At 38.4% G+C, this 15,621-nt stretch overlaps 1 protein-coding gene across 2 annotated transcripts in view; it reads left to right on the top strand.

Moving 5' to 3' along the window:
• The window catches only part of VPS41 (VPS41 subunit of HOPS complex), a 214,999-nt gene extending 199,620 nt beyond the window's left edge, over window positions 1-15,379 (top strand). For both annotated transcript variants that reach the window (XM_024558322.4, XM_045193260.3), the window contains exons 26-29: window positions 1,574-1,673; window positions 1,783-1,827; window positions 9,604-9,683; window positions 10,260-15,379. In XM_024558322.4, coding sequence (XP_024414090.1) covers window positions 1,574-1,673; window positions 1,783-1,827; window positions 9,604-9,683; window positions 10,260-10,340 — 306 coding nt within the window. In that variant the 3' untranslated portion in view covers window positions 10,341-15,379. The remainder of the gene's footprint in view (window positions 1-1,573; window positions 1,674-1,782; window positions 1,828-9,603; window positions 9,684-10,259) is intronic.
• The last annotated feature ends 242 nt before the right edge of the window (window positions 15,380-15,621 follow it).

Raw genomic sequence — 15,621 nt, 5'->3', positions numbered from 1 at the left:
AAAATGAATCAGAAAAATTCTATTTCTAGTAGCATTTTAAAAATAGAACGTCATACACATTGCTTCAATTAATGTAGAAATTGTACTACTATTAGTTATTTCCTGCTCACCAATGCTAGACATGGTGGGCATAAAAGTTTAATCTGGACATCAGGTGTGTGTTCATGAATAGTAGCCTTCATATCATTAGGGGGAAGGCCTCTGGCTTCATTCACCCAAAGCAAGTGCTCTTTGTGATTTGACAGGAGCACCTGTTACTGCAGACAACTAAGGATGGAGTTCCAAGTTGGCCACTCTCACTTCCCTTCCTTGGTGACCTGAAAACATAACAAAGCAAAATATGGTGATGCAGAGCTGGGCTGCAGTGAGGTGGCAGTGTCATCATGTGGGTTTCTATGGCAGTTACATGGAGTTGCACAGAAGCACATTGGGACGCTATAGGCACTGCATGAGACCCGCTCAGTCCTTTAGGCCTCAAGTATTTTTTCCTCTTTGAAAAGCAGCGAGTTTTGGTTAAAGAAATGTCATCTGGCTTAAAAAAAATGTCATGCGTCACACAGCATCTTTCAATATCTAATAAAAACCAAGGAAAACTCAGAAAAGGGTGTGAACTCACACGGTAGCTAGCAGAAGGGGTCTCACCTGCCCGGAAGCAGGTAGGCAGTGTTGTTTCCCCAGCTCTGCAACACGAAGTTGGTATCAGCCAAAAAACAGGTGTTTGACCTCTGCTGTCTGCATCCTGACTTCAGAGGGTGCTGAACTGTTAGCTCACATGACTCTCTAGGCAGAGAGAGGGGAAATAAATAAACCTCTGGAGTGACGAACATGCATGAAGAAACAAAGTACAGTACTGGAATGAAGAGTAAGAAAATGAATCTTGTGACAGAATATGTAATATCTGCGGTCACTTGCCAGGCACTTCAGACTCTAAATTTGAGGGTTGTTGTAGTCAATTATGCTTACACACTACATTAATTGCTAAATGGTTTGGGTCGGATTTGAAGGGAACAGAACAGTTTGCACCCTGGAGGGGTCTTAGGACAGAAATCATGTCTGTTTAATTTATTGCACCATGTTGTATGCCTAATATATGATAGAAATCCAGTATGTAAAGTATTTGTGCAGTAAATAGATGGCTTTATGACATAAATGATTTTGGAATAGCAGATTTTCCGTCCTGGGCAAATATTTGGGGTTTGGAATGAGCAGGTCACATAAGGGCCAAACTCTTCCCCAGAGAATCTGTATTAGGAAGACCTGTAAGACAACAATAGGGGTAGTTAATAGAGGGCCTTCTGTGTCAGACTTTGGAATTGGTATTTGATTTGTTACAAGCACCCCAGGAACCATGGTGTGTTGCTAAGAAAAACTGCAGTCATGCCCAAATGGAAGTTAACGAGGTGGGTCTGACAGTGGTTTAGAAGGAGGAGGGTGCTGTGGGCAGGAGCCAGGGAGGGTCTCTTTGAACTATTGTAAGGACACCAGTTTTCTGAGGCCCCAGTGAGAGGGTCCCCCCCACCCCAGATACTTGAATCTTTTTAAGAGGGCTTTTCTCTTACAATGTGTGCATTAGATTCTGCTTCGTGAAGGCTGCAAGAAGATTCTCGTAGCTGACTCTCTGTCTTTACTGAAGAAAATGCATCGAACTCAAATGAAAGGCATTCTGGTCGATGGTGGGTAAAATTGCAATAATCATATTGGAACTATATATCTAGCTTTCAGAAGAGATAGAGCAAATGGGCCAGAAACATTGTGTAATCTCAAGTGTGTGTTTCCTTGCAGAGGAGAACATTTGTGAATCATGCCTTTCCCCTATTCTTCCATCAGGTAAGATGGTTGGGAGGGGCAAAGATCCTCCCATAGGTGTTAATGATGAGTGAAATTTTAATAAAATTATATAACTTTCAGAATAATCCAGTTTAGAGAATAATTTCAGCCCACATCTCTACTCAGTTGCCTGCCGATAGTGCCATTCTTTAGAGCTAAGGACCTTAAACTGTGGAGTGAGTCAGCATCACCTGGCAAGTTTGTTAAAGCCCAGAATGCTGGTCCCACTCGCGGAGGTTCCAGTTCAGTATTTCCAGTGTAAGACATGAGGATTTGCATTTCTAACAAGTTCCCAAGTAATATTGATGCTACTGGTTCAGGGGCCATTCTTTGCGAAGCACTGCTGTAGAGTAAAACAAAATAAAATGAAACCTTACTGTCAATGTGTTTAAATTCCAAGGTTGAAGAACGATGTTTATATGTGGGAAAAATTTTTATAAGGCTTTCCCTTTTTTAAAACTTTTTCTCTCCTATATGGTTTTGGCATCCAAATTACCTCACATGTCAATGGAAATATAATTAACGCCCCCCCCCCATCTATTTGAAATAGTGACTTCTTAAGAGACATAAGCATTTGTTTATAATTCTTGGTTTATTTATCTTCATGTATAATCAAATCATCTTACATTGGATCATATGACATGAGAAGAGGAAAAGTCTGTAATTTAAAAATAGAAATTAAAGAACATTGTCAGGATACTAAAAAAATCTTTGTTGTCATTGTTGTTGTTTTAATATAAATTCACCTTAGAGAAATAGTAAATGATCTAGTTGATGTAGCATTTACTTACCTTTCAGGGATTATTTAATACAGCCAGAGCATGAAAAGTTTTTCCACTTAGGGCCTTTTCTAGAAGAAATAAGTAGGTTTGGATTTTAACTGTTTATGTTACAAACTGCATTGGGCACAGGGAAAGAAGTGAGCTTCCATAGTGTTTTAGGCAGTGTTTTAACAGAAAGAGACTGAATACACTGGCACTGTACAGTTAGATTAAATTCCTGCAGAAGTGTAGTACAGTACAAGGTTACAGCCTAGGGTTTAACCAAGCTCTACCCTGAAATCAGAAGATGATCTTGACAAAGATAGTAGGTGAACTGGCAGAAAGCATTTTTATAAAGCCACAAAACTGACCTCATTATGTGGTGTGTAACAATTCTATGTAGGAGCAGGGTTCAGGAGGAGGGAATGCACAAAAATGTATGGACTCTAACATGGTTAATATGGTTAAATTTGCATATGGAACTGTCCCCAGTTAGTAGTTGTAGTAAATGGCATAAAAACCAAGCAAGTAACCTGTGACTCATATGGAAACAAGAATAGAATATCTATTTTTCATTTGACCACCACCCCAACTCAGGAATGCATTTATAAATAAGCAGTCCTCCTAAGGCAGTTCATTTGACTACAGCTGGACTTTCATTAATACTGGTTTGGCTGCTGAACGCACAATACAATATACAGATGATGTATTATAGAATTGTACACTTAAACCTATATAATTCTATTAACCAGTGTCACTGCAGTAAATTCAAATTAATTTTATAAAAAGTATGCTAACACATGGGGGGGAAAAGACTGGTTTAAGATACAGGTTCAAGGTGGCAGCAATGGCAGAACGTTGAACTCCCCTCCTCCTGTGAGCAAACTGAAATATGCACATACATAGCAGTTACTCCTGAGAGACAACTGAGTGCTGAATGAACAGCTTCTGACCAACAAACTAGAAAAAGAGACCAAATAGAGAAAACTGGGAAGCCACAGGAGCTCTCCAGCAGCTTTGGAAAATGTCTGGGCCAGAGGACCAGTGAGCACCATTGCTTACATTCCACCCCACCCACCATTTGACAGCTCCATTGGGTGGCCAGGAGCCATATCCAGGTGCTCTGACCCAGCTGCAAGGTCACCACACTGTATTCCCTGACACATCACTTGAGCTCTTTCAGCTCCAGACAAAGTTGTTTCACCTGGCCTCCCCACCCAGAGCTGCCCTGGCACAATAAGCTAGTGCTCCGAATACCATAGGCCCTTGCTTGGCTCTGGCTGGCCTGCCAAAACCACCCAACAGACATACCCTACAGAGAGGTACTTCTGTACAAGGCCACTGTTTTCAAGACTGGGAGAGGTGGCTATTTTGTCTTAATTTATATAACAAATATAGAAAGTCAAACTAAATGAAAAAATCAGAAGAATGTTTCTCAGATGAAGGAATAAGAAAAATCCCCGGAAGAAAATTCTAAGGATATGGAGACAAGTAATTTGCCTAGTGAGTAATTCAAAGAATCAGTCATAAGGATGCTCACCAAACTTGAGAGTGAAATAGAGGAATTTAGGGAGAACTTTAACAAAAACTTAGAAAGTATAACAAAGAACCAGGTAGAACTGAAGAACACAGTAACTGAAATGAAAAATACAATAATTGATTATCTTACACAGAAGAATGAACCAGTGACCTGAAAGACAGACTAGTGGAAATCAATCAGAACAGTAAAAAGAAAAAAGATTTTTGAAAAACAAAGGTAGCTTAAAGGACCTCTGGGATAACATCAAGCACACAAATTTGCATTTATAGAGGTCCCAGAAGGAAAAGGAAGGAACAGAAACTTTATTTAAAGAAATAACAGCTGAAAACTTTCCTAACCTGCAAAAGGAAATACACATCCAGGTTCAGGAAGCACAGAGAATTCCAAATAAGATAAACCCAAAGAGACCCACACCAAGGCATATAGTAATTATATTGGCAAAGTTAGGTATAAAGTGAATCTTGAAAAAAGGAAACAACTAGTTATACAAAGGAAACCCCAAAAGGCTGATTTCTCAGCCTCAACTTTCCAGACCAAGAGGCAGTGGCAGGACATATTTAAAGTGCTGAAAGAAGGGAACCTACAACCTAGAATAATTTACCCAACAAGGTAATTCAGAATTGAAGATGAGAAAAGTTTTTCTGACAAACAAAAACTACAGGAGCTCATCACTATTAAACCAGTGATAGGGTCTTCTTTAAGTAAAAAGGAAATACACTAACCAGAAATAAGAAAATATGAGAAAAGAAAAATATCATAGGTAAAGCCAAATAGTTAATAAATATAGCAAATCAGACACTTAAAAAGCTACTACCTTTTGATCAAAAAAAAAAAAAAAGTACCAAACTCAACTCAGACTACAATAAGTAGTTAAAAGACACAACATAAAATCAACTAAAATATGACATCAGAAACTTAAAGTATGGAGGGGATGTACAAATATAGTCCTTTAGAGTATATTCAAACTTAAACACCTATCAGCTTAAAATAAACTGCTATAGATATAGAATGATATACATAAACCTTACGGTAACCACAAACCAAAGATGTACAAAAGATACACAAAGAATAAAGAGGACAGAACTCAAACAAAAAACTAAAGAAAACCAGCAGATCATAAGGGAAAAGAACAAGAGAAGAAAAGGAAAGAACAGAACTATAGAAATAACCAAAAACAATTTACAAAATGGCAGTAAGCACACAGTTATCATAATTATTTTAAATGAAAAATGTAGTAAATGCTCCAATAAAAAAAAGAGTGGTGCTGTGGCGGGTGTGGCTTAGTGCATTAAGCATTGGCCTGTGAACAGAAAGGTCGCCGGTTTGATCCCCAGTCAGGGCACATGCCTGGGTTGTGGGCCAGGTCCCCAGTTGGTGGCACGTAAGAGGCAACAAGTCAGTGTTTCTCTCCCTGTCTTTCTCCATCCCTCCCCTCTCTCTAAAAAATAAATAAATAAATAAATAAATAAATAAATAATACTTTAAAAAAGACATAGAGGGGCTGAATAATTAAAAAACATGACTCACCTATATGCTGCCTACAAGAGTCTTCAAATCAAAGGGCACACAGACTGAAAGCTAAGGGATGGTAAAAGATATTTCATGCAAATAGAAATGAAAAGATAGCTGGGGTAGCAATACTCATATCAGACTAAATAGACTTTAAAACAATATATAACAAAAAGGCAAAGACATACATAATTATAAAATGGTCAATCAAAAAAAAGTATATAGCAATCATAAATATCTGCAACCCAACATTGGAGCAACTAAATACATGAAACAAATGTTAATGGACAGATAAAAGGAGAAATTCAGTAATAGGAGGGGATTTTAATACCCTACTTATATCAATGGATAGATCATTGAGACAAATTAATAAGGAAGTAATGGCTTTAAGTGTCACATTAGACCAGGTCAACTTAATAGATATTTATAGAACATTTCATCCAAAAACTTGAGAGTAGAATACACAATTTTTCAAGTGCATATGGATCCTTCTCCAGAATAGATCACATATTAGGCCATATAACAAGCCTCAGTAAATTCAAGGAGATTGAAATCATTATCATGCATCTTTTCCAGCTGCAATGGCATGACAGTAGAAATCAACTATAGAAGGAAAACTGGGGGGAAAAAAATACAAATACATGAAAACTAATGGACATGAGAACTAAACAGCCAGTAAATCAAAGAAGAAATCAAATAGGTATTCAAAAACTACCTTGACACAAATGAAGATAAAAACACAACTTTTCTAAACATACTTTATGGAATGCAACAAAAACAGATCTCACCTTTAACTGGAACATAATCAACAGAAGAAAAAGCAAACAAAATATAACCAGGGACATTGAAGTTAAGAACAATCTAACAATAGCCAGGGGGGAGTGGGGAGGGGACAGTGGGATTACAGGAACTACTATAAAGGACACATGGACAAAATCCAGGGGGAGGGTTGAGGTGGGGGAGGGAGGTGGGTTCAGCTGTGGTAGGGTGGAGGGATGGGGAGAAAAGGCATACAACTGTAATTGAATAACAAAAATTTAAAAAATAAAAAATAAAAATAAATAAAAAGCTGGAAAAAAAACAGTTCTAAGTTGGATGTTCATAGCTATACAGGCCTACAACAGGAAACAAGAAAAATTCCAAATAAACCATCTAACTCTACATCTATGAGAACTGGGGGGTGGGGGAACAAATAAAACCCAAAGTAAACAGTAGGAGGGAAATAATTAAGATTGGAATGGAAATAAAATAGAAATTTAAAAAACAATAGAAAAGTTCAATGAAACTAAGAGTTGGTTATTTGAAAAGATAAACAAAATTAAGAAACCTTTAACCAAACTCATCAAGAATAAAGGAAAGAGAGGCCAAATAAATAAAATCATAAATGAAAGTGAAGTTAACAACTGACAACACAGAAATACAAAGAATCATTAAATACTTTGAAAAATTATATGCCAACAAATTTGACACATAATGGATAAATTTCTTACATGACAGGAAGAAATAATAAATCTCAGACCAGTTACTAGTAATGAAATTGAGCAAATAATCAAAAAACGCCCAACAAATAAAAGTCCTGGAGCAGATGGCTTCACAGGGGAATTCTACCACACATTTAAAGAAGAATTAATACCCATTCTTCTTAAACTATGTTAAAAATTATAGTAAAAGAAACACTTCCAAACTCAACCAAAGACATTACAAAAAAGGTAAATTAGAGGCCAATATGCTTGATGAACATAGATGTAGAAATTTTTAACAAAATACTAGTAAACCAGATGAAGTATACATTAAGAGGATTATACACCATGACCAAGTAAGATTATTCCAAGGATGCAAGGAGGCTTCATTATCTGTAAATCAATCAACATGATACATACACCCCACTAACAAAATGAAAGATAGAAATGATAGGGTATCTCAGTAGAGGCAGAAAAAGGATTTGACAAAATTTAACATCCTTTTATGGTAAAAACTCAGCAAACTGGGTATAGAAAGAACATACCTCAATATTATAAAGACTACATATGACAAACCCACAGCTAATATTGTACTCAATGGTGAAAAGCTGAAAGCCTTCCCTCTAAGATGAGGAATAAGACAAGGATGCCTACTATTACCACTTCTATTTAACGTAGTACTGGAAGTCCTAACCAGAACAGTCAGACAGGAAAAAGAAATGAAGGCGTCTAACTCAGAAAGGAAGAAATAAAACTCTCATTATTTGCAGATAGCATGGTACTTTACATGGAAAACCCTAAAGACTCCAGCAAGAAACTATTAGAATTAATAAATGAATTCAGTAAAATTCCAGGATACAAAAATCATTATACAGAATTTTCTTCTGTTTCATTAACCAATAATGAATGATAAGAAGAAATTAAGAAAATCCTATTTACAATTACATCAAAAAAATACCTTGGAATAAACCTAACCAAAGAGGTGAAAGACTCGTCCTGAGAGAACTGTGAGATATTAAAAGAAATTGAAGAAGGTAACAAGTAAATGGAAGGATATACCACACTGATGGATTGGAAAGATTAATAATTGTAAAATGTCCTTACTACTATCTTAAGTCATTTACAGATGCACTGCAATCCTTATTAAAAATACCAGTGGCATTCTTCTTAGAACAACTAATCCAAAAATGTATATGAAACCACAAAAGACCCCGCCTTGAAAAAGAACAAAGGGAAAGGTGACATGCTCCCAGATTTCAAACTACTACAGAACTAAAATGATCAAAACTGTGCATACTGGCATAAAAACAGAGATATAGATCAATGGAATAAAATAGCCAAGAACTAAACGCTTGCTTATATGATCAATTAATCTATGACAAAGGAAGCAAAAATATACAATGCAGTAAAAGCAGTCTCATTAAGTAAATGGTGTTGGGAAAACTGGACATCTACATGCAAACAAAAATGAAATGGGGCCACTTTCTAAATTGGACCGTATACAAAAATAAACTCCAAATGGATTAAAGACTTAAGTTTAAGGCCTGGAACTCCTAGAAGAAAACATACACAATAAACTCTTTGACGTTGCCCTTAGCAATATCTTTTGGAGGATGTGTCTCCTCCAGCAAGGGCAACAACAAAAACAAAAATTAACAAGTGGGACTACATCAAACTGAAAACTTTTTGAACAAAACCAAACGGTCTGATTAAAAAATGAGCAGAGGACCTGTTTATACATTTCTCTCAAGAGGACATATACAGATGTCCAACAGAAATATGGAAAGATGCTCAACATCACTAATCATCAGAGAAATACAAATAAAACCACAATGAGATATCACCTGACATATGTCAGAATGGCTATCATCAAAAAACTCAATGAATAACAAGTTTTGACCAGGATGTGGAAAAAAAGGGAACCCTTGTGTACTGTTAGGATTATAAATTGGTGCAGCCACTGTGGGAAAAAAGTATGAATATTCCTCAAAAAAAAAATTAAAAAGAGCTGCCAATTGACCCAGCAATTCCACTATTGGATATCGATCTGAAAAAAACAAACATGAATTCAAAAAGACATATATACTCCCTATGTTCATTGCAGCATTATTTACAATAGCTAAGATCTAGAAGATACCTAGATACCTAGGTACCCATCAATAAATAGATGAATGGATGAAGAAGATGTGGTATATACGATGAAATATTACTCAGCCATAAAAAAAAACCCAAAATCTTGCCATTTGCAACAGTATGGATGTACTAGAGGGTATTATATTATGCTAAGTGAAGTAAGTCAGAAAGAAAAAGGAAAATATCATATAATTTCACTTATATGTGGAATTATTTTAAAAATTACTAAAACAGATCTACATAGAAAAAAACGGACATTTGCTAAAGGGGAGGGGTATGAGAGGATAGGGAAAAAAGAAAAAGACTGGTTTTGCAAGTTTCTGATCTGCTTGTTGCATTGAGTCCTCCTTTCTTTTATGCCCTCCGCCCCCAGACGCAGCTAAGCCCTTCAGTGTGGTGGTCTTCCATTGCCGGCATATGTTCCACAAGGAGTGCCTGCCCGTGCCCAGCATGGTGAGTTGGCAGCTAGCCACCATCAACTAAAGAGAAATTGATGCAGTCAATTTTGTAGATATGCTCAAAATTGTAGCCTGTCACCCTATGGCTCTGTGGGTTCTCAAAATTATGATACAGTTTTATATCATATTAAGAAAATTAATTCATCTAATTCTCAAATGTCAAAATGTTTAATATATTATACTAAGCATTATAAAATCATATTCATTTAAGTGAATTTGTTCAGGTAAAATTGATGACTGTTGAGCTATGGAGACATGAGATATAGTAAGAACCATTTTATGTTTCGTACAGCTCTCTCAACCTGATTTCTGCATCATGACCCCGCTCTTTTTTAGTGTCATGTTCCTCTCTGTCACATGGGACTTGTTTTGCTATGGGGTGTCCTTTGAATAACAGCTATTCTAGATGGAATCCTATGTGAACCAGCAATAATCTCAAGGAATAGAAATGACATTTCATAGCATTCTCCCTGTCCCCTAACTGATGTCCCATAATATTTCTGAATGTGAAAGTAGAAACAAAAGTAGTTTGTTTGTTTTTTTTAATCTGTGTTTTTAAATTACATTTTAGACCTCTCCTGCGCAATTCTGCAACATCTGCAGTGCTAAGCACCGTGGACCAGGAAGTGCCATTTTGGAGATGAAAAAATAGCTCTGTTCCATTGTCAGTCTCTTCTTCACCGCTCTTTTGAAGATAGTGTTTGCAACAACAGAAGTATACGCTGATCCAGTACTGTTAAGAGTTTTGTGTGTTTATGTTATGCTTAAAAAAACTTTTGTCATCTTCACCTGTCTACTTGAGTTTTCTCTTTGCGGTTGATAAAAAGATGTTAGGTTTTTCCCCATCCATGCCTAAAATATTTGGATTCACGGTCAATATTGCATCATTTATTTGGCTCAGTCTTTATTGAGTGACGGAACATCAGTTTGGGAGTTAGAGAGAAATTTTTAGATTGTGGTAAAATTGTTCATCTGTAAAGTGGACTCTCGAGGGTCATCCCCAGCTGTCTGAGCATCGCCCGTGTTGCTGTCCAGCCAGCTCCTGCTGCATTGGACCTTGGTCTGTATGCTCTGCAGTCCTTGCATTCTGAGTTTGGCTTTTTGTGATGTCATCAGCTACTGTTATTATGTTAATAGGTGTTTAATGAAACATTGTGCACACTGTCACTTATTCAGTGACATTTGGGTGACATGAGCATGCTGATGTCATGCAATTTCATGTTGACTGATCACATGTTCTATGTGTCCCAGTCACTAGCAGTGGCCCTGGCAGGCACTCAGCATTTGTTGATTGAATAAATGTTAGATCTCCCCACATGGAAGACTCTTGTTTATTGGGTTGAACAGCTTCAGTCAAGACTTCTGCCACCCTCTTAAGGAACAGCACAGACTCCCAGCACCCCTAAAGTATGATGGGTTGTCTTTAGGTTTTGCCCACCCGGAGGAAATGAGTGATACTGTAGAATCTTAAGGATTCTCAGGAGAAATGGGACTCTCTGATGCCAGAGGATGGGCTTAATGATGTTTTTCTTTGGAGCTTTCTCTGCTCTTGTATAACTTAGCGTAGGATAGAGGGAGAGAATGGAAACTTGTGACTGTTTTCTGGTTATTAGCTTCAGCTATACTGGGATATATTGCCAGCCTTGAAAAAACATGAAAAATACATACTCACTGCCCCCACTCTCTTAGTTCCATGGAGAGAAATAAATGCAGCTTTCTGCTTCAGTCTTTTAGGGAAGAGGGCAGGATGCTAATGAGTACTGAGCACATGCCAACCCCAATATTGGTGCAGGCATTTCCCTGAGCAACAACTCAGTTAATTCTCATGGCACCCCAAGAAAAAGATATTATGTCCCTCAGTCTGCTGGTGAAGAAACCAAAATATAGAGATTTTATTGCAGTGGCAGAATTGACTGCCTTACTTCAGACTTCTTGGTCTTTGTAGCAGAAAGACCAAGAATAGTGGTCTTTCTGCTACAAAGCTAGTTTTCAGTTTTTGTTTTTGTTTTAGCCAAAGAAGCCCTTCCTTCACAATAAAAACAACAACAAAAAGAAATGAACAAACTCACAAGTAAATCTAATTTGAATCAGAAGTAGAAAGCTAAGCTACTCCACTTATATTAGAAAAGAACATTGTTGCAAAGGGCATGCTTCGTATCCTCACTGAAAGAAAGCCATTCTCTGAGTGTGAAACAGCCAAGTTCAAAGTTGTTTTGTGATAGCAGTTTTATTTTGCTTTTTTTAGCCAAAAGGATTTTATACTAGTTTATCTTTGAGAATTTTTGAGTTCTCAATAAATATCTCAATTGTTATTTTAAAGTAAACCTTGAGTAAATAAAAGTATACGCATTTCTCAGTTTATTTTAAAGTTCGTTCTTAGTAACACTTAATTATAGAATATTATGTGTGTATATATGTGTGTAGGAGACATTTCTATGTCCTAATATCACACCAGCTTATTCTGTTTTCTAAACTTAAGACTTGGCTATTAAAATTCCACCAATTTTGATTCTAAACAGTAGCTTTCACTTCCCAAACACTTATTTCTGGACTCACTGTTGATTGTCACTTTATAAAACTTGGAAAGAAGTGCCTTCCTCTTTTCTGATGCAGTGCAGGCTTTGGGATGGTTAGGATCAATGTGATAGTAGTAGTAAAGATAAGACAGGAGGCAGAATGAAAAACAGCTTCCAGAAGCAGCTAGTTAGCTAGCCAGTCCCCAGTCCTTTCTTTACATTCATCCAGAATGGTTGCTCTGAAATGAAAATGTCCTTCCTCTTCTTCGAACCGCAGGAATGTCCTGCATGTGAAAGGGCTTTGGGGTTTGACCCAGTCAACCCATTACATTTCACTTAGAGCCTCCTTTTTATCACTCCCTGAACTGTGGCCATTCGGGGTTGGCTAGGAAGGGGGTCCCTTACCTCACCGCTGCTCTCCTTCACCCCACAGTACTCTGCTCAGCATGGCACATCGTTCACTCCGACCTCCTCAGACTGGATAGACCTCTTGTCCTCAGAGAGCACCCAGGGCTCCATCTGCCTTTGTCACACTACACTGCAGTTATCTTGAAGCAAGTATAGTCTCAGTCCACAAACTTAGATTGATAAAAGAATAATGTTTAAATCTTCTCAAGTCTTTAGTATACCTAATGGCCTAAATTCCATCTTAGTTCATGCTAAACTGAAATAAATCAGGCTTTTCTAGGTAGTTCAGGGACTTCTGTGTTACCCATAAGTTTTGGGGTGGTGGTAGGGATGGTCCCATTGTGTCCACTATCAATTAGGAGGCAGTATGTGGTTATCAGTTAACCTCTGTCCATACCAGCATTGGTTGAAATGCCATCATCCCACTGCCTCCTATCACCTGCATCCCCTCCCAGCATCAGCAGCTGCAATTAATCTCTGGTCCTCAGTCCTCGTACTATCCCTGCTGTTTCCAACCTCCAACCACCACCCCTCCAGACTCCCACCTCTGTCTGCCTTATGGCTCTGGTGCTCTGGGAAATTCATACTAGCCAACCAAGTTGGTCTTTCTCTATTGCTTCCTCACCATGCCCCTGGGAAAGTTTGGAGAAGGCAGACATTTGGTTCACAAGGCTTGCTGCCTCTCAAAGGAAATGGAAAGTAGGAACTTTCTGCTTGCAAAGCTCCAAACCTCTGCTGGGTCTATCTCTACACCATCCCCCAACCCCCACCCCAATAACTCAGTTCCAGCGTATGGAGCAAGGTGCCCTCCTTCTCAGCTCTTTTTCCCTGAGCCTTGTCCTCCTGCCCCACCCCAGTGTGGTGCAGCACATCCTTACCGGGGCAGTGGGACTGGCTCCCACATTATCATCACGTACTGTTTTTGGTGTCAACTTTGATTTTTGATACTCAAAAGGCTGAGGTTTCTGCAAGCTCTGGACTCTAAATTTTTAAGAATCAATTTTGGGGCTTAAAGGTTTGTTTTTCCTTCCCTGCTGTATCATTTCTGACCTGGTTGCTATTTTACTATGAACAAAAGAGCAGTAGGAGAATGACCAGGGGTGGAGGGGCACGGCACCTTGATGACTACACCAAAGTACTATTCTGCCAGTTCCACTTACTTGTTGGCCTCATACCATGGGCTGTGAGCTCAGTAAAGACAAAGAACGTATCATGTTAATAATTCCTATGGTAGAGTGAGGCACTTGAAAATGTTGAAGGAAGAAAAGTAAGGCCAATCTTCCTTCCCTGTTCAAGATCGATAAATCACAGACACACAGACCCAGAGATGTATGCTTTGTAGCATTCTGTGACAAGAGTGCCATGGCTTGTACATGTGGCCGCCTCCTGGTAGATGTTCTCATCCATAAGCCTGCTGTCATTTCTACTCCCTTGTATCCTCTCTCTTGATCCTCGCCACAACCATCAAAAAAGTCCCGTTTGTCTACTTTCTTACTTCTGTAACAGGGCACAATTTATTTTCACGTTCATCCCATTGAAACCTTATCTTTCAGTGTTCTTCCAGCTCTGCCTCCCCAACCAGCCAGCCATCCTTTCTCACCATCACACTGTGTTTTGCACACTTATTGCCACTGTCTTGCACCCAGGTTCTTATTATCTAGCATCTGGATGGGTTTTAACTAATTCCTTCCCAGTTTTCCTGCCTCCAGTATCCACACTTTTTTGATTTTATTACATACCCAGCTTCTGCATTAATCTTCCTTCCAGACTGATCCAATCAAGATCCCAGGTACTTTGCTATTCACAGGTCTTAAAATCTCTACTGATAAATTCTTCCCATGTCTTTAATTCCTCTCTTCCATCTCTTCATCAACTGAATGCCCATCCAGCCTTCAAAGTCCAGCTTAATGTCTTACCATCTCCACGTCTTTCTCAACACACTCTGCCTCCCCTCAACCTGTATTAATTTGCACTCCATATCCAATCACTGTGGCACAAACATAACAAAGCTATTTGCGATATGTTATCCTGTATACATCCCCTCAAAAACTGCTCCTCAGAGGAAACGAATCTGTTAGACTCTCCACAGGCATGCTGCAGTGTTCCCCGGTGGACAGAACAAAGCCTCCTTCTCCCCCTGGTTCTTTCCTCAGGAAGGAGTGTGGGGAATATTACGGCAGAAAGAGAGTGGAGACGAGCCCTGCTGGCTCAGGGAGCTCCTGTGATTTATATTTATTGATACCTGATGTGTACACAGACACATCTGCTTTCCTTAGTTCCCCTTTTATGCTGTTAGTTTCTAAAAATGAACCTCTCTGTACACTGTAAAAAATGAGACACATTGGTAAGGTCCCTACTGTGGAAACTATAAATGCCTGAATAGGTCAGGTCACTACTGGTCAATGTGTTTAAGGGCATTAAACTGAAGCATTTTTTAACAAAATTAATCTAGCCTTTGCCCCAGTTACACCAAATAGCCTCAATTCCTTTTTGCTTTGATGTTGTCACATCAATGACATTTTAAAAATTCTGTCAACTTGTCTTTGACTAGAATGATTGTGTAAGTTGTGATCCCAACCAGGACATTTTGAGAATGTGAGGAGGCACTATTCAAAAACCACTCCAAATCAACTGGACTCTCCCTGGCAACCCTCTGTATCTCATAGTACTATTGGTTCAATCCTGCTTATAACAGAAGAAAGAAAATAATGTTACTTAAAACCAAAGCTGACAACAGGTTCTACCTTCTAAGGGAAATTGTGTAAGGCCTACCAGTGGGAAAAAAAAATACACTACTCATCTCCACTTATAAAGACAGGTAGAACAATAGACATGGAGGCTCAAGAGGGAGAGAGGAAACACGGAAACATCAAAACCTCTTCAAATTCTTTGCTGAAAGCAGAGAAAATTATTGAATCCTTATATAATGAAAGTTAGCCCCGAGTTCTATCAGGAACGCAGGTCCAAGTTGCTCTGCTTTCTGAAGTGAGGGGCGTTGAGAGTTAGGGA

Source organism: Desmodus rotundus, chromosome 6 (genome assembly GCF_022682495.2).
Source record: "Desmodus rotundus isolate HL8 chromosome 6, HLdesRot8A.1, whole genome shotgun sequence".
Lineage (NCBI taxonomy): Eukaryota > Metazoa > Chordata > Mammalia > Chiroptera > Phyllostomidae > Desmodus > Desmodus rotundus.
Note: the sequence above shows the minus strand (reverse complement) of the source record. Positions and strands in the feature narration are given on the sequence as shown.